Source organism: Ostrea edulis, chromosome 3 (genome assembly GCF_947568905.1).
Source record: "Ostrea edulis chromosome 3, xbOstEdul1.1, whole genome shotgun sequence".
In the NCBI taxonomy this organism is placed as follows: domain Eukaryota; kingdom Metazoa; phylum Mollusca; class Bivalvia; order Ostreida; family Ostreidae; genus Ostrea; species Ostrea edulis.
In genome coordinates this window covers 70,863,764-70,885,008 of record NC_079166.1, presented here as the reverse complement: position 1 = coordinate 70,885,008, position 21,245 = coordinate 70,863,764, and the positions used below count along the sequence as shown (strand labels likewise).

The 21,245-nt window shown below is 34.6% G+C and overlaps 1 protein-coding gene across 1 annotated transcript; it reads left to right on the top strand.

The window, feature by feature from the left end:
• Positions 1-99: 99 nt before the first annotated feature.
• LOC125674715 (PRKC apoptosis WT1 regulator protein-like) lies at positions 100-20,716 on the top strand. Its single transcript, XM_048911969.2, has 6 exons — positions 100-676; positions 3,791-3,901; positions 4,215-4,258; positions 5,272-5,794; positions 12,082-12,186; positions 14,872-20,716. Exons 1-6 carry the CDS (start codon positions 359-361, stop codon positions 14,962-14,964), a joined length of 1,194 nt encoding a protein of 397 aa, XP_048767926.2. The 5' UTR covers positions 100-358; the 3' UTR covers positions 14,965-20,716.
• The last annotated feature ends 529 nt before the right edge of the window (positions 20,717-21,245 follow it).

The following is a 21,245-nucleotide window of genomic DNA, read 5'->3' as shown; positions in this document are numbered from 1 at the left end:
TTATAACTGCTGTCTTTTAACTACTGTTTTAATGTAAAAATTGGTGCAAACAAACAATAAATACATGAAATAATTGAGATTCCTTCAGTAAGAGAAAACGAAAGTGAAAATGCAAATATGACGTAATTTTATCGATTTTCAATTCCACTCCAGAACGAGGCCCGATGTGTATTGATACTGTCGGTGAGTTGTAATACACATCTGAAGAAAAACATGACTGACGGAATTTCAGGACTTTGAATGTCCCTGTCACCCCAGAGCCAGAAACAGAAGAGTATCGACAGTATCGCTAGAAAAGAAAGGATGACCCTATGGTAGTGAACACGTATAGGATTATTCATTATTTATTTTTAAAAAGATGGCGTCCAGCTCTGTCAGTCAAGAAAGTTTGGACATTGAGGATTATGAGATAAGCTCCCGGCAAAGTAGGGTGAGGCGTGCCCGGGCCATGATGCCGAAAGTTGGGGACGGGTTTGATCGGGAATCCCCACGAAATGGAGAAGGGGGTGGCGACGTCATTCCGGAGCACGAGTCGCCCTCCCGCTCCACAGCTGCATCTCGAGCCCGGGACAAAAGACGACCCAACCACTTACATAAAGGAAAACTGCCTAAAGATAAACGCAAACTTCGAGAGAAGAGACGCAGCACTGGAGTCGTCAACCTACCCTCCACAGAGGTACCTGTACATTTCAAATGAATTCACAAGTGACCATGTGTCCATCCACAGGGGCGGTCCATCTTTGGCGCCAGTATGTGGATTAGTGGTCATGTGGAATTCATTTTTGTTTGAGCTTAATTCAGTCTCCTTGTAGTTATGTATGTATAAATGTGTATAAAAGTACACTACTTTAGAGATATCTCATTTTGAAGAAACAAAATAAAAACAACATTTTGACATATATTCTGACAGTATTAATCACATGTTTGATTAATCTCAGTTGAGATTAGGCTCGTCTGAATATTTGGACTGACGCCTTGAATAAATCTCAGAGCAATCCTTCATAATTCATGTCTGGAAATTTACTTTCAGCTTCAGCCACTGCCCAATTCTAGCAATGTATGTGCACTTGAGTGACACATCTGTTCACTTTAGAATTTTAGTTGACTATTAAACCAACTCTGTATCACCTATTAATACTGCATAGTGTTGTCTATATAAGTATGTAAATTCCATAAGAGAAACTTATCACTAAATTTTCCGTTCAAATGAAGACTTCCATATTGCATTATTTCGATCTTCCGAAATTGAAGAGTTCCTACAGTTTTGTTTTTATAATTTAGTCATACACAAGTTAGTATGTGAAGTTGCAATGTATCAATAATTTGATAAAACAGACTATAAGAACTTGCAACGGCTTTAGACACCTATTCATTTAATACGGGATATATAATTACGCAGTCGATGTAAACAGTAAATTGTGAAGATGTAACTACAAGATGTAACATTGCAAGGTGTAAAGGATCTTCGCTTGACTCGAATGGTCACACCATAAAGCATATTATACAGTAACTACCCATGCCTACCATATCATACATCACTAGTAATATTTAGAAAAACAGACTAGATCTATATCAACTCTTCAACATCAGGAGATAAACTTATGATTTCCTTCATCGTGCTCATGGGAGTCCTCATTTTAATGGGAAATTTTGGGACTTTTTGGGATTTTTATATGAAGACAGTACTTTTAAGCAATGCAAAATTAGTAGTGATAAGAGAATTAGTTGAACAGTCAAATCACTTATTTGAAATTCATAAATGGCAATGTCACTTAAACTTAATTGATAGAACCGGCCGAAGCTGTATGTAAATTACCAAACATGAATTAGGAAGGACTGCTATGAGATTTGGTGAAGGCGTTGATCGAAATACTATACTACTAGATCTACATGATCCAGCCAAACCGAATCTCGTCTGAGATTAATGCCTGATCACTGCTCTCCAAATTTGCAGCTCATTGATATTTTAAATTCCCTCCATACGCAATTTCAGTAGTCTATTACATTCCCTTGAATAATTGTGTAGATATAGGGTGTATATTACAGGCTAAGTGTGATGATGATGAAAACTATGTATCTAGTGATTTCAGTTATGTTGGATAGCAGTAGATAGTAAAGTCACCATAACGATCTAGATTTGTTAATATATCAGTTATTTTCACTTTGATACAATTTAAAACTTTAAACATGTTAAACAAAGAAACTCTTAAACAATACTTATATGATTGATAATTTATAGATTGTGACTGAATCATGTCGGAGAAATATGGCCGCCTGAGATCGATGTACCGGTACCGGTCTTCCACCCCATCTAGAGTTAATTCTAGAGATCTATACTTAAAATAACTATCATATTCATTATTGTACAGCACATATATTTTTCGGAATGTTTCTAGATAATTTTCTATTAAAATTTTTAACAGGCGATATAAAACCAAAAACACAATGTGTCATATAATCAGTTTTAGAAGCTGTCTGTTTCAAATGTCATGAATTGTAGGGAAAAAAAATGAAATTTATGTAGTGTAGTCAGTGTATTTTTAGCAGAAGAAAAAGTGACTATAGAATGATCTCCACATTCAATTATTTATGGATGAAATTGGTGAAATGTGTATCCATGTTATATACACACATTTTGAGCTCTAAGATGAGAAATAAATGTTCTTAATGGGTACATGACTTGAATCAAAGCACTATAGGTACTTTTGATATTTCAACAAGAACTGAATTTATTTCCTTTGAAATTTTAAAGGGTGAAATTGATTAGACTTTTTGACAAATTTAAATATGTAGGAGGAAGTTACAACAAGCTGTGATAGAGAAGTGTTTACTTTGGATTAAAACATGTTTGCTAAATCTGTGAAGCAGATATCTGCAATTAAGTTTACAATCTTTAAATTTTTCACATTCCAACACATTATTTGATATTTACATATATAATGTGTACACTTCTTTGAAAGCTGTAAGTATAGTATTAGCATGCAAGTTTCATTTGATATTGGAATAATAAAATGCTTTGATTTGTTTAACGGGAGGTGAATTAAAGTCACAAGTATTGCAAAAAATAAATTGCTTCACTTGCGTTAGCGAGGTATGCAAATTTTATTGTATTGAATACGACCTTCATCTCCTGTTTAACAAACCAAAGGAAGATATTTATATTTTTCTTTATTATTGATACTTTCAAGTACGTAAAATATAAATATTACTGACCTGTAAATTATTTAAACCTAATTATAGTAATAGTTAAAAATCACCCTTAGTGTAATGACTTGTTTCCATATTTGGTAATGATTTCCATATTTGAACGTAAAGGGAAATAGTCCAAGATGGACCAAAATGTATAAAATTAACCATCATATAATACATACGTAAGCACTATTTATCATTGTAAATTTAAATATCAACAACGCCACGAAATAGGTTGCTGAGTTCGTGGAATGTTTACATATTCAAACACTTGTGGACAGACGACATGTAACTAGACTGCAATATAACGTGTCTTCATAGCTGCAACCGACAAGCAATGGATTTCAATAAGAATTAAGCAGAAAACAGTGAATGTAAATATTAGTTAGTATTGTTGTTGTCAATATAAGACAGCCCCAGACAACACTTACCTGCTTATGATGTGAAGTAATAGCATGGAAAGTCATTCTATATATATATATATATATAATATATATATATATATATATATATATATATATATATATATATATATGTATATGAATTATTACCATCTGAATTTTAGAATACAAGAAAGTGAATGTTATATAATTATTTTTAGAGTACGGGAGACTCCCTAGATGATGAGGACGATGAGGAGCTACTGGAGGCCAAGAGGAATACTTCATACAACGAGGTCATCGACGCTGATAATCCGCAGACTCCGGCGGAGGTAAAGATGCCACCCTAAAGTCTCCATAACAAATTTATCTTGTATTAAGGGCTGTCTCTGGTACAGTATTTGATGATGACATGTTGTATTCAACTATTGATAAAGTATAAATGCGAAAACAAAGATGTAAAAACAAATATCTCACCCTCTCTCTCTCTCTGTTAAAGCTATTTATATGTAGTTTTATGATGATTTTTTGATTGATGTCTTTTCTGTAGTCATGTAATGTATATATTGTAAGGGGAAACACATGGGCATAATTTTTTCTTTAACTGCTTACTGGATATCACAAAATGATGTTGACTTTTGACAGAATCGAGTACCTAGAGCTTTCTCTTCACGAAGATCAAATAAAAGGTAAGGATCAGGGGCTATTTAAGCCATTGTGCAATATTGCACACTATCGTGTTTCTCCATAGCGAGAGCACTAGTCTGCATACCATGCTGAGTAGCAACAATACTTGAAATCACTAAGACACTTTAGTTAGGTTGTTAAGGTTATTTTTCTACAATCTTGCCTTGTGGATTTATCAGTGAGGCAAAGTTTTTTCTTGACAGAATTTGTTCGCTGATATATGTATACACAATGTAGTATATGCTCCAAATTAATCAAGAGAACCTTATTCTGTATTTTTACCTGTATACTTATTATGAGATACATGTAACATTGCAAATTTACACTAAAATGTTTCATTCTCATGATTAAAGAATGGTTTACAGAATAGGAAAAATGCAATGGGGGATTTAGAAAGTTACAGAGGTTGTACCCCCCACCCCCACCCCTTTGACAATTTTCTGGATCTGCCCTAGAATTTCTTGGAGCTGGTTCAGAAAGAATTTCTGCAGTAGTAATACTGTAGTATAATTGTGTGCCATTTGGAGTTGTATTATTAGTTATCCAGGTCCATTTATGGGTGTAATGGGATTTACCTTGAGTTGTATATACTCTGAAGCTGAAGAAAGTATGGAATACAACCAGGAGTGAATCCCCATACACCTTTGATTGGACCTAAATAACAAATTCATTTCCTATGTAACCAAATGTTGTGTAAGGTGATTAAGATAAGGAAATTCTTGTCAGATATTTTACATTTTTTACAAACCGGGATAAACAACATAACATCTCAATACATTGAATCGTGATGAATATGTGCTTAGGAACAAGCGTTGTTCAAATTTTTTCTTTGCATGTAAATTAACTTTGCAATGTGAGGTCTTTTTACTTACCTTTGGCTTGAGCGGGGTGTATGAAAATTATTACACCCGGATTTTTAACCAATAGAACTTGTCTTACAAGCTACATAGGAAATGGGTGTATTTACACCTGTAATACATGTGCATGTATATTAATATGGGGTGTGTGTTTCCAGCCCATCAGATCTGGAGGCTGATCTTGAGGATAACCAGGATTATGACAGCACCGTCAGCCAGTCAGAAACCAACCTCACCCTGATCGGGAAGTCCGACTCGATAGAGTCTTCCAATCAAAATGCTAGTCCAAAGATGGGACAAGGTCGGACCTTCGGCAGGTCCACTAACCCCCCAGAAATACCCAAGTCTTTCAGAAATTTTTCACCCAACACCAGCGAAAATGAAACGAAGACTTCACCGTCATACTCCTCCAATTCCTCCTCCCCCTCCTCAATACTGAACCGATACAAATGGCGCAGCCCGGAGGTGTTAAATCAAGAGAGGGAGTCGACCACCAGTGGTGCAGGAATATCTTCCATTATCTCTAGATACGACAGAAAACCCAGCGAAACAGACACAAATACCTCCACAGGTTACCGAACTTTTGGAGATAGATTTCGTAAGGACAGTCCATTTCAGAGTCAATTCCGCAGTGTAGCTGCTCCTACGAGGGAAGACCCTGAGAAAGTTAATCTCAGAAAGGTATATTTTGTGCATTAGCTATTTCAGAGTCAGTATGAACTAGAACAGGGTGGGTTTTTTGTGGCTCATCATTAGCTTTTTATATGCTTGTATTGTGACAGGCTATATCATGGCATAGGCTTTCCCATCCGTTCATCTGTCTGTTAGCTTTTTCGTGTCTGGGTCATTATCACACTATGAGTCCTAAGACTATCAAATATCAAACTTGGTCAGTTGATGCATCTGGGGGGGGGGGGGGGGGGGGGTTATACACTGTGAGTTGATGCATTGAGAGGGGGGAGGGGTTATAAACCAAATGTAGGTCACTGGCTTTATTTTAGAATTTCATGGTTATATGTATGCTAATAGTGTCTGAATCATATCTTCACGCTATGAGGCCTACCTGTAGGATGATAAAATCTGGTCAGCTGATGCTTTTAGGGGGAGGGGAAGTTGTGTCATGGCCTAAATATAGAATCGTTGTGACCTTCATTCTGGAATGTTACAAACCCTGAATCTTGCTACTACACCTCCAAAACATTCTGTTTTGCTTTGTGGAAGCTGTTCATATTTCTGTACAAACCATTTTGCAGTCGGTACCCCTGACTAGTAGATAACCAATATTTAGTAGTCTGTACCCCTGACTTGTAGATAACCAACATTTTGCAGTCTATGCCCCTGACTTGTAGATAACCAATATTTAGCAGTCTGTGCCCCTGACTTGTAGATAACCAATATTTAGCAGTCTGTGCCCCTGACTTGTAGATAACCAATATTTAGCAGTCTGTACCCCTGACTAGTAGATAACCAATATTTAGCAGTCTGTGCCCCTGACTAGTTGATAAGGGCTATTCCAGAAATAAATACATGGGGGGTCGGGAGGCACCTTTTGTATATACCAAGCACCCATAAAAAAAATAAAAAATTACCCCATGACCCATCAAATTAATAAACTCATTTTACAATGACCCATCTAATAAAAAAAAAAACTAACCAGACCCACCACAAAAATATTTTTAAAAATGAAAACGGTACAAATCTCGCGAGGTTTTCGGGACAAACATTCTAGTCAATGACGCGGTAATGCCTGTGCGACATTGTATCACAGTAGTTCTGAAGAAACGGTGTCACATCAACAATCAAAGGCATCTATGGCGGGAATGTTGGAAAGATTGGGAGTCCAAACGATGCTATTATCATGAAATGGGTATGGATATGTTTTTCCACGAATCGTTCGTCTTCTTGGAGCCCGCGCCCGGAGGCCTCTATATCACCATCACACCGACTGATAAATATAACGCATCGGTGCCCTCGTATAAATCAACTAAGGTTTGCCTATTTTTATTAGAAAACGGAATACCTATTGGTTTCAAAATATTCCCAAAATCGATGCACTGTAAACTGTAATAATCTACAGAACAGAGTTCGCCGCCATCACGTCCAAAGGGACCCTACTAAACGCGCCTCTAATTTGAAGAGTGCCGTAATGGAAAGTTATGCGCTGCAAAGAGCGACAACTCGAATAGTTCTATGTTACTTCCGATTTCGAAAGCAGCATTTTGAAAGCACGTTTTCAATTTTCCCTCCGACGTTTTGTAACCAACACGACAAGAGCGACAATAAAAATATTCTGAAAACTCAACACCCACGTGGCACAAAATAAAACAATAGAAACTACCCACTACCAATAATAAATATTTTTTTAACAGTCCAACCACGGACCAATTAAAATATGAAAAAATACGACCACCCACACAAAAAAATATCATTTGCCGCCCGACCCCCCCATTTGACCATTTCTGGAACAGCCCTAACCAATATTTAGCAGTCTGTACCCCTGACTAGTAGATAACCAATATTTAGCAGTCTGTGCCCCTGACTAGTAGATAACCAATATTTAGCAGTCTGTACCCCTGACTAGTAGATAACCAATATTTAGCAGTCTGTACCCCTGACTAGTAGATAACCAATATTTAGCAGTCTGTGCCCCTGACTAGTAGATAACCAATATTTAGCAGTCTGTGCCCGACTTGTAGATAACCAACATTTTTCAGTCTATGCCCCTGACTTGTAGATAACCAATATTTAGCAGTCTGTGCCCCTGACTAGTAGATAACCAATATTTAGCAGTCTGTACCCCTGACTTGTAGATAACCAATATTTAGCAGTCTGTGCCCCTGACTAGTAGATAACCAATGTTTAGCAGTCTGTACCCCTGACTAGTAGATAACCAATATTTAGCAGTCTGTGCCCCTGACTTGTAGATAACCAATATTTAGCAGTCTGTGCCCCTGACTTGTAGATAACCAATATTTAGCAGTCTGTGCCCCTGACTTGTAGATAACCAATATTTAGCAGTCTGTGCCCCTGACTTGTAGATAACCAATATTTAGCAGTCTGTACCCCTGACTAGTAGATAACCAATATTTAGCAGTCTGTGCCCCTGACTTGTAGATAACCAATATTTAGCGGTCTGTGCCCCTGACTTGTAGATAACCAATATTTAGCGGTCTGTGCCCCTGACTTGTAGATAACCAATATTTAGCGGTCTATGCCCCTGACTTGTAGATAACCAATATTTAGCAGTCTGTGCCCCTGACTTGTAGATAACCAATATTTAGCAGTCTGTGCCCCTGACTAGTAGATAACCAATATTTAGCAGTCTGTGCCCCTGACTAGTAGATAACCAACATTTTGCAGTCTGTGTCCCTGACTTGTAGATAACCGATATTATTCACTAACACTACAGACATTCTACATGAAAAGGTGACCCATTTCAACATTACCACACTTGGGGCATACCAGGGGTATATGTTTCTAAAACTTTTCTTGTTTCACAGCATATTCATGTAAGAATAGCTTATACATCTGGAATTGCTTATAAATCATGTTTCATTATTCAATAAGGCCACACCAATTTGTAAAATAGTTCTTCGGATTTTCAAACAAAAAAACTGAGGTAACAGGGCGAAATTATTTTACAAATATTATCAGTTTCGAGATAAAAATTATGAGGCGAGTGAAAACAAAAAATATAGATAATTTTAATTGAATTAAGTGTGATTTTAAAAAGATGGCGCTTTAAAATAAAGATCTAAAATCATCAGATATGATTTGTTTACCACATGAACGTAATATTTTTCAACTTTGTTAATATAGTTTACAATAAATAAGAAGTATTTCAGGTTTCAAAGACTTTATGTTCTTCATACCTAATACAACATTAACTGATATGGTCTTTTTGAAGAATTTTATTTTAGTTTCATTTCTACAAACTTTCGATTCAGATTTATGCATATTGCTAGGGACATGTCCGGTTTTGAAATATCCATTGCATTGCTTTTAGCATTTTCTTGATTTTTGATAGAACACACATAATCAATAATCACTAAACCTTGTGTGAATTTGTCATTAACTGTCGGTCCGGTTTAGAATAGTCCTCAGTACCCCTTGCTTATCGTGAGGCGAATAAATGGGGTGGTCCTTTGGATGAGATCACAAAAACTGACACCTGTGTCGCAGCAAGTTTGGCACATTAAAGATCCCTCCCTGCTCAATGGCCATAAGCGCTGAGCATAGACCTAGATTTTGCAGCCCTTCAATAGTAATGGTAACGTCTTCATGTGAGTGAAATATTCTCAAGGGAGACTTTAAACAATATATAATCGATCGTACACTGTCGATGTTCTCTATGGAGTGGCATCAAATAGCGCTTCAAAATTTTCATCGGCTTCAAGTTTGATTGGAGTATAAAGAACAACTTCCAATTCAGTGTTATGAAGTATCATACATATTAAGATAGATATCACGAATAACTTAAAATACTGTATTACACTGTTAGGTAAGAAGTAGGTACAGTTTCTACAGTCATCTGGCCCAAAATATTGATGATTTCACTATGAGCTCAAATCCTGGCATTCAATTAAGGAATAGTTTAGCAAACCCAAAATTCACTCAGTTTGATCAGCAAAATGATTTGTGTCATATGACGAGAGCTTGAAGTTGGCATAAAATTGCAAAAATGCCATTTTCAATGAAAATATCCACAAATTCAGGTGGTTTTCCTTTTAGAAAACATACAGCGCATGCGTCGAGCAAATTCATATTGAAGCATGTTTTTCATCTCAAAATAATACACAATATATATCATTTTCATTTTGCTCGATAAATGCGCACATCTTTTCCTGAGCAATAATTTGTATGACATTTGACAGTTTTCAGGCTTATTTTGAGAAAAAGGCGGGAAATGTCTTATTCATGATGTCATAATGCTATCCATTTAGGACTATCATTCTGATTTTGTTGACATAGTATACCTGGCATTTATTTTACTTTCTTAAAACACTGATTAAGGTTAATTCCAGACACATTTTATAGAGAGAAATTTTTTGGGCCTTTTTATGTATACAACCGTACCTTGTTCTTTCTCTAGAGCCCACAATTGTCATTTGTCAGCCACATGCATCAAGGTCGTTTGTGCGCTTGATGTATAAAGTCGAAAATATTTTACGCAGATATTTTTGGACACGCGGGCAGATATTTTTTGCTAATATTATAATTTAGATTTATTGCAAATAGAATCGGCAAATCCGACGAACTAGATTACAAATTGGTATGCCCCTCATAATTGGAGATTTTTGAGGGCATGTAGTTTTTGGTCATTCTGTCTAACTGTTTGTCCGTCTGAGAATACATGCAACTTTATCTACACTGTCAATTCAATTGTTTTCAACATACTCCCTTCCCAATCTGTATTATTGTAGAGGAGAGAAACATTTTGTTTATCCATATTACCTGTAAAGAAAATTCTGATACTTTTGAGCTTTACAGTGGAATTTATTACACTAAAGATATAGATACTTGTATTTTTACCTGTCTGATTTAGTACATGTATATATAGATACCTGTATTTCTACCTGTCTGATTTGGTACATGTATTTATCACGCCTCAGACAAAATTGTTGAAATCTAATTGGTCAGATCTTGGTCACATGACGCCGTGAAAAAAACCGTATCATGCGAGTAAAATCCGTATTGGGCGAGTAATTTTATTTATCGTCGGGTTCGACTTGCAGCTGTGTCAAAAGGAAAGACATTTGACTAAATTGTATGATATAGACCCCCAAATATACAGTTAGAGGTCTTCGACGTGATAAATTCGTAACACAGTTAGTTAGTGACCTGATACGGAAAAATACATGGTGTGAAAAGAAAACCCGTATCGGGCTCGGCTTTGCCTCGCCCGATACGGGTTTTCTTTTCACACCATGTATTTTTCCGTATCAGGTCACTAACTAACTGTGTAACTAATAGTATATAGTTACCTGTATTTCTACCTGTCTGATTTGGTAGGTGTATATATAGTTACCTGTATTTCTACCTGTCTGATTTGGTACATGTATGTATATAGTTACCTGTATTTCTACCTGTCTGATTTGGTACATGTAGATGTATATATAGATTCCTGTATTTCTACCTGTCTGATTTGGTACATGTAGATGTATATATAGATACCTGTATTTCTACCTGTCTGATTTGGTAGATGTATATATAGATACCTGTATTTCTACCTGTCTGATTTGGTAGGTGTATATATAGTTACCTGTATTTCTACCTGTCTGATTTGGTACATGTAAATGTATATATAGTTACCTGTATTTCTACCTGTCTGATTTGGTAGATGTATATATAGATACCTGTATTTCTACCTGTCTGATTTGGTAGATGTATATATAGATATCTGTATTTCAACCTGTCTAATTTGGTAGATGTATATATAGTTACCTGTATTTCTACCTGTCTGATTTGGAACATGTATATATAAATACCTGTATTTCTACCTGTCTGATTTGGTACATGTAGATGTATATATAGTTACCTGTATTTCTACCTGTCTGATTTGGAACATGTATAGATAATTACCTGTATTTCTACCTGTCTGATTTGGTAGATGTATATATAGTTACCTGTATTTCTACCTGTCTGATTTGGTTGATGTATATATAGATACCTGTATTTCTACCTGTCTGATTTGGTAGATGTATATATAGTTACCTGTATTTCTACCTGTCTGATTTGGAACATGTATATATAGATACCTGTATTTCTACCTGTCTGATTTGGTAGATGTATATATAGATACCTGTATTTCTACCTGTCTGATTTGGTAGATGTATATATAGATACCTGTATTTCTACCTGTCTGATTTGTTAGATCTATATATAGTTACCTGTATTTCTACCTGTCTGATTTGTTACATGTAGATGTATATATAGTTACCTGTATATCTACCTGTCTGATTTGTTAGATGTTGGAAAAAGAACAGGAGGAGAACAGGAGGCTGAAACAGATGTTGGAAGACAGAGACAGGCGGATAGCGGAGTTGGAGCGCGAGGTTAACATCCTTAACAAGGTGAGAGTTTAAACAAGGGGTACATTTATATCATAGAGGAAAAACATAAACAACTGACAGGATATTCTCAATAGAAATCTTAATGTAAAAGCAGACACAGGATACAACAGGATCTTACAGTTGTTTGTTTTCAAAATGATCATATGATATTTCACATCGCCAATGATGTTTTAGAGAAAATGCAGAACAACTGTCGGTGATTCGTCATATATTTTAAGAGTTCTAATTGTAAAATTTGAAACTGTATATACTGTAACAATACCTTTACCTGCACAGAATTATGGAAGGCAAAACATGATATACTGTGTTTTTTTGTATGATTTTAGGAAAATTGACTTTTTAAGGTATACGTAACATGCATTCAATCTTTTTAGTGTTAAACTCGCAGATTTTTAGCTCACCTGGCCCACCTGAACCATAGACTCATGAGGTTTTCTGATTAAAATTTGTCTTTGTGTTTATGTGTTCACTATATGTATGTCCATCATTGACTTTGAAACATGGCAGGGTTTTTTTTTACCAGACTTCATCATAGAATGTACCCTTCAGTTAAGGAATTTTGTTTAAATGAAGGGTTCTGCCTGGATCTAAGTGGAAGATGGTTAAGAAATAGAGAGAAAAGGGTTTTAGTTTTGAAATAGTCATTTTCTGAACAACCATTGTAGTAGAAGCAATAAAACTTCAATGTATACTGAAGAATTAATTTTGTTCAAACCATGACCCCACCGCCATCATGCCTACACACACAAACAGGTCAGGAGGGATTAAAAATTCTACATAGGAATAAAGCTAAAAATGTCTAAATACCTTGCTAAGAACCAAAATTGTGCAATTTGTCATATTGATGTAATGGAAGCATCCTCTTATAGTGTAGTCTCAACTTTATGTGACCTTTGACACAAGGGTTGGGCTCCACTTAGACTAGGCCATCTCATATTAATTAGGAAAAATGTTTAAAAAAATCTCCTCCTCAGGTACCACAGGGGTACAGCTGGTCATATTGATATGCAAGCATTTAATGTAACTGTAGTGTAGATTCAAGTTCACACTTCAACACAGGGGTCGAGGATAGGGCCATAGTAGTGGTTTAAACTTTTATATGGAAAAATGTATTTATGAATTTTCTTTTGAACCTCAAGGGTACCATTTGATAAAAATAGTATGCAAATCTGTTTCCTAAAATAATGTAAAATAAAAAGAATTTTTCTCCCACTTTGACCTGCAACACCAGTTTGGGGGCGTATGCTTAGTATGGGTTTAAAAAATCTATCTGAGAAGATGCTATTGCTTAGATGAGCAATGTAGCCCATGGCCTGCCATTTATATTTTATTTTCAATTCAGTGCTATTCAAGTTTGAAAATGATTTTCATTTGTATTCTGTTCTGTAGATGTATGTTGTGAATGTAAAATATATATTCAAATGTTGTGAGTTCTTTGAACAAGTTTGATATCTTTTCCCTATTTTTTTTTTTTTTTTAATTTGATCAATCTGGTTAAAATCTTTGATTTTTTTCTCTCAGATCATTACTTTATTCAACTGTGTTAGACAAATTATGAAGAAGACAGAGAATTGATCATGGTGATTTTAACCAGATTGATGTATATACCGTATATACTTGCCTATAAGTCGGTTCACCTATAAATCGGTTCTATAGTTTTAGGTTATTTTAAAGGGAATTGCCATTGACCCATTTATAAGTCGGTCTAACTTTTTTCAAGAATCGGTTGACTATTTCAAATCAATGCTCTAATGTTTTTATCTGTGTTTCAAATAATATTTTGAGAAATGCACCGATATTTGACATTTTTCATCCAACAAATCAATTTCATATCAATACTTTTATGTATTTATCTGTGTTCCAATAATATTTTGGGATATGACATCGATATTTCGCTTTTTATTCTCAACAAATTATAGTTATTATTTTGTTTATTTCGTCCATGATTTTGTTGTTTAAAAGATACTAGGCTATACATTATGTCGTCCAGAAAAATACTAATCTTCTTAGGACACTCCTATAAATCGGACATATAGTTTTGGATCAAAATTTAAGTCCAAAAAATCTTACTTATAGGCGAGTATATACGGTATATGAAATGTGTACTGTATGATGGTTCTGAGTATATGCCTTCTGATTTTATACATCCTGGTACGTCCTGTGTAGTAAATTAATGGTACATGAATGATAAACCAACTTTTATTCTCATGGGTGAAAAATCTTCAGTTTCATGAGGAACACTTTCTCATAATATTTATCTCCGTGAACCAGTTATTATGTGTGTGCATAAAGTGAAGTTATTTGTTCACATGCAAAGATTTTTCAATGCGAACTCTTTTCCCATTATCAGTTTTTATATAAAAGCATTTAATTTGGTAAATAACAGTTGGTTTATGGTCCTTTTATTTAGATTACAGAGTAAATGCACGGAATAATATACATAATCAAAGTGTATTGTGATGCAGTGATGGAAGTTTGCAAATTCAGTATTTTTAAGTGTTGATCATATCGGAAAATTTCAAGAAAGAAACTCTTATAGATTAGAAAATCATAATATAAATTACTTACTGCTGCAAATGATTTTAGAGATATATTATCTAGATAATTGGTACTACACCAAAGGCCTCTGTATTTATTATCAATCTGTATTTATTTTCGATCTGTATTTATTGGTTTTGATTTCAGGACGTTGAGGAGTTGGATGATGAAAGTCAGAAACTGCAGCTGGAGAACAGTGCCCTGATTCGAGCTGTCTCACAGCTGAGTACACGAGTGTGAAGAATACCAATCAAACACTCCTCCTACTGCACGCTGCTAAAAATAGAATCTACAAGATTTTCACCGACATATCAATCAGCACTTTCTTGGATTTACAGAGACCCAGCAAAAAAACTACACAGTGGAATGCATAGGAACAATTTCCCAGCCTTAACCAAATACTGTTCATTGAAACTAAATTTTCATCAGATTTTATATTTATTTTCGGCATTTGAAATATTATTTACAGCAAATTCCCTTTTTTTTTTATTGTTTATATATAGATGTGTGTGTGTATTTTTTTTGGAGATATATGTTGCATTTAATATGAATATTCCCAAACTTGTACGTAGATTAACATATTTCAATAGTTATACCTTTACATTCTGTAACAGTAACACCAACATCTTATTTATTCAAAGTTATATTGTGCATAGAGAGCATGCTGATATATTTTTGTTAAGTTCGCCGAATGTTTTTTTTGGCAATTTGAGAGTTGATTTTGTAATAATGCGGATACAAATTCCTATCACTCTCACCTCTTTAACAAACATCTCATGCAATATGCGAGTTTACAAAAATTAATGATACATGTATACATACAGTCTAGCACAGCTACTTGCATTGTGTCTGCAGATATACATTTGCATTGATATATCTCTGACTAGATTTATTCATTCATTGTGATATGACGTAGGTTATGATTCATTCATAGCGTTATTTTCATGTAGATGGAGCCTTTTGAAGGTATTGCTGTAGACATATGTCTTACATTGTAGTTTTCACATATCTGGAGTTTCGTTGGATATTGGTATAGCTGAGAGGTGAATTAGCATGTTGCCCTGTTGAACGAGCATTTTCAGTCTTCGTTGTTGGAGAATTCCTCTTTGAATGTGATACCGTTATTTCCAAGAGTTGTGCTACTAGATCAGTATAGACTTTTTTGTGTGGTTTTTGTTTTTTGTTTGGTTGATATCACTCCCATAAACAAGGAATTTGGGATGTAAATATTGAGATGGAAATATTGTACATTTTACAAACAGTTACCGCAATGACGATATTGGTGCATTTTTGTGTAGATTTTGAATGACATGTTATACATAAGTTGGTGTTCATTTTTTATGATGTAGTGATTATTTTTCAGTTCGTTTTCTTTTCAGTCATTTGAATTTGTTTCTTTAAATGTTATTTCAGATTTTCTTGTGATATTTGTAATTGAGTTTGCATCTTTTTTATTGGCAAGTAGAACATGTAAATGTATACTATTGTTCCAATAGCAGTGTGTCATTTCTCTTGATCGAGTATATGCAAATTTCGCTCACAGGTTGGCTGTATAATCTGAATAAAAGTGAGTTTGGATGACCACGCTAAGCCATTCTTTCAATGTGGTCGGTCATTGCAGTGGTTTTTTTCTACCCATTGGTACTGGTACCGGTACCCTTTCAATTGGGAAAAATTGCGTCAAAATCGAACAAATTGGGAATTTTCTACCAATGTATCGGCAAATGATTTCAACTAAAAGAAAAGAAAAAATGAGAACAAAACAAGAAGTATTCATCTCTTTACAAACTATTTTATGATAATATTTGCTGTTGTGAGACATAAGGAATCATTGTAGGCTCCTATTAGAATTGTTGTAGCTCTACAACACGTCCACTGCCATGATCTGTACTTTCGATTTAATACAGGAAGTGAACATTTTAGTTAACTTGTACAACGTTTCAGACTTGAGTAAATTACGATGTCAGCGGTCTATATTTCGGCAAGTGAAAATGGAATTTTTAGTCTCAAAATTGGGAAAAATCAATGGTTTTTGGCATTGGGAATGGTACTGTTTATCGGTACCAGTTACTGTAAACGTATTATATTTGGTGTGTACGATATTTGGCGGAAATCGTTTTTTCAACAAGTTATCGTAGATTTGATTTAGCGCATTCCTGAATTACTTTAAACATCTAGATTTACGGATGGCATTTAGCGATGTACTTGATTTAGCGGAAGCTGCGTTCCGCCAAAGGCGCTAAATAGAATACACAGCCAAATGTAATACATTTACAGTATATAAGGGGGAAAAAACGCTGCATTGAGAACAAAAAGTGAAAACTGTTTTATTGAAATTTATGAGAAACCTGGCCTAAAAGTTTGCACGCTCGATCAAGCGGAGTGACAAGCTGGTATCAGAATGATAGTAGATGTATTTGAAAGTGACATTGTGAAGGATATGTGCTGTAAATGTATCACATTTGACGCTTACAAAATTTAACAAAAATTTAAGGTTTTCCATGTTTAGCTTGGATTTGGTTGAACATTTTTTTGCAGCAATACATGTAAACCAATGAAAATAGACATTATGCATTGTACTTGACTTACCAAAAGTTTCCTCCACCAAAGACACGAACTAAGACATGAATTTTACTTTTGTAGATACACGAGGGTATGAACTGTGACACATCACGCTGCCATACTTCATAAAGCACATGAGGGCTTCATTAAAGTATGCCAAATTTGAAGTGTTGAAGTTCATACCCTTAGACATGTGTTTTCAAAGATGAAATTTTTTTCTTATATTTACATTCTTCGTTCATTTCTGTTGTAATTCCCAGCTGTTGAAATAGACTTGCTATATTTATCAAGTAGTTCTGTATTCATACGCCTGTTGTTTATAACTGCAGTCAGTGTGTTCATGAGGAAATGGCTATCATTGTAAAGATATCCAAGGCTAAAACTTTGAAAATGTAGTTGTTCAAGAGTGCACTGTCAAATGTAATGCATTTACTGTCTATGAAAGCACTATACATTGTAGCAATGTAATTGAAAGTACATGTAAGCTGGCAAAATCCCCCAGAATATGAACCAGGCAGTGATTTGAAATCAGCGTCTTTTGGTTTTTTTTTCTTATGTAGATATACATGAACAAGTTATGATAAAGCATTTATAATTACAAAAAGTAGTGTTGCACTAAATCTTTTGTAAAAGCAAAATGTTACCTTTTTAATGTGGCAGAGATAATTGATACCCAGGACTAATGATTGTGATTTCAAATTTTTTGTTAGAATTATCTCCCCTTGTAGAAATTTGAAGAAAAAACAAAACTGAAATATCTTCATGCTTTGTTTGATAACCTATACTTTTTTCTGCATATTTTAAAACGCCATTATAACATAGGCCTTTTCACCTTGAGCTTTCTTTAGAAATTATATTTTGATATGGCAGAAATGTATTTTTCACAGAGAGTACTGTTAGTTGACTAGATGGATTTCATTATACATCTTATCAATTTTGAATATTATTTTGGTGAATCACTTTTTGTGTTGATTAGCTTTGATTTGATACTAAGATTTGGATCACATACATGTGTAACATTCAATTGTTGAAAAATTGGGGTATTGTGGATCGGATATTTGTAACATTTTGATTGAAAAACTGGTTTTGAAAAATATACACAAGGCTTTTAATATTGTACATTTTTTCGTTTGTAACATGCATTGTAATAATTTGAATCTTGTTTTCTGGTGTGTTGGGTAACACAGCTTCATCGACCATGACAACTTTTTAGATGACCTTAAATGAGCCATGCTTGTTTTGTAATGCAGAACCTTGGATAGAGATGCGCATGATTTGGTGCTTTCATACATTCATGAACTTCAAAATATTCTTCAAAAAAATTTATGGGCGTAAATTTTTTTTTTTTTTTTTTTTTTACAGCAAAACAATTGCAAATGCTCGACTTTTTAAGAATATTACGTGCTCCTAAAACGTGTAATGGTATAGAAGGAGAACTATGATTATGCTGACTGGTCAGTGTTAGTGGTACTGCTCTGACGTGCTGTTCATCGCCCCACACTATACTAAACCATAAAATCATTACAATAAATACCCCACTTGGTGCAATATATACTTTCATGATGCTAACAGTATGCTAAAATATCATTTAAAATCCAGTTTTAGTTGTATATGTTCTGTCGGAAGATGGAGAGAGATATATGTAGATATATGTAAACAGGATAAACTGGGGCTGAAGTATAAGTGGCGTCGCATACACTTTAAGGCGATATATGTGACTATTCAACTTCTGTGAGTTGCTCTTTTTTCTCCAGTAGTGCATGTGCTGTTATTATGTGTACTGAGTGGTACCAGTGAAAATATTGAGTTAGTCAAACTCATGTTTGAAGATGTGACAGTGAATCCAATGTTGGAATTTAATTTGTTTATTTTTTAATTATGCGTATGAAATACAAATTTTACTTTATTGTTGACAATTGTTGTCTCCTACAAGGGGTGTTGTGTTCTATAGTGATAGGTATTAATATATGTATTTATTTACAATAGTGCTTTTGCTCATTTTTTTTTTTTTTTTTTTTCATTTTCATCAGACTAGGATAATTCATCACATGAACTAAGAAACATAGATCTGGGGAAATACATTGTGATATTATGTTGGAGATTGGTGTATTCTGTGAACTGGTACTGAAATGGACGATAGTATCTATATTGTAGTATTGCTGGTCAGCAGATGAACTAGCTGTTAAGGAGGAATGACACGTCAAGCAAATTTGTCTCAAATAGAAAAAAAAAGATATATCTGAAAGTTGTGGTAATGGACTTTTTAAATTTTGTATACTGTAATAAAGAATTACAATTTTCATATAAAATTATGGAGAGAAAACTATTTTAAGCTTTGTAGGGATTAAACTTGTGTCCTTTAGATTGTCAACGTAACGCCTGAATTCGCTGAGCTAAGCAGGCAATGTCGGGTTATGTATTTTAAAAGAAGAAAAGATACTGTGCATGTCTGAATTTATCTTAACATTAATGGTGTACTTTCATTCAGAAACCTGTGGCAATGTGTTATTTCTCCCTAACGGTATGTTTTGATATTAAATATTTCTACTACCATAATGTAGCTCATCCTGCTGTCTAAAAACTGTAAATGCTGTTCATTCTCTATACACTTCTGTGTGGCCATTCCATGTTAGTTTCCACATGCAAGCCCGTGAACTTCAAAAACATTTGGTGAAGCCCATATTCTTGCTGTCCGAATCTTACTAATTACTTTGTTAAAATCAAGTTAATATTGATAATTATACATGTATCATTTCACGGTTGTAGAAAAGTATTATATTGAATTTGATCACTTGTTTCCACCAAATTATTTATGCATGTTAATTATGTATAAGGGAAGTACAGTGTATATATGTAATCACTGTTTAGCAGTAAACACACAGATCTCACCTGATAACATTATCATATTTATGCCTACAACAAACATGTTTTTTTGCAATTCGAGGTTGTATCAGTGAACTGACATTTTTTTTTTTTTTTTGGTTCATTCTATTCTTTTTTTTTCAAGAGAGCTAGTCCTATATTTACTGAGATCAGTAAGATTTGATGTCATTGCAGTGAAATATATGTATTCAATAGATTCAAGATAGATTTTGGGTATCAATACTTGTGTGTGTATTATAAACAATTTTACATTCAGATTTAGGACATTCCAATTACTATTTGTTACACATATTTTGTTTACTATATTTCAAGTTTACAATTCGAGTCATATCAACATTTGTTTTGGAATGGAACTTTACTTTGGGCGTTATTTGACTGCTACATGTGCATTAAGACATGTTGAAGAGATATGCATCATTACAGTTACAAATGTAATTAAGTTAGATGGTGAATAAAATGATTTGCTTCTTATTTCAAACCAATGTTTGCTTTACAAGATCATTGTGCTTAATGTTGTGACACAGGAAAATTAAAGACGAAAAGTTAACGGAGAGAATGTTGTTTTCTATGTGACTGTGTTCCTCATATTGCTTAAAGGTGCAATGTACATGGTTTCCCATAATGCAAGCACAATTCATATGAAGCTTGAGACAGTACAAAACTACTGTGGTCTTCCTAACTACATAAAGATGGATGCAAAATGGGGTACATGTGTTCAGAGTTTCCTCCCTTTCATATAGAAAATATTATCCTGTGTATAAATAAATATCAACATAATCTTGAGTCAAGAAAGATGGCGTAACACAGGAAGGTAGAAAATGCAATTGACCAGACCAAGATTGAACACCCACCCACCCACCCCCCACCCCTATTTGTGTGCTTTACTAAGCTATCTTGCCACAGGTGATCAAATCTGTATGACTGCGACACACAAACCATTATGTAGGTTTATCATCATGCAGATGAGGTAATCAGCGGGTTTTAATGACCAATGGCAAGATGCATGTAGCTTGGTAGAGCACCTGACTGGCTAGAGATTTGGGAGGCAGAGGTCCTAATCCTTTTCTGGTGCCTTG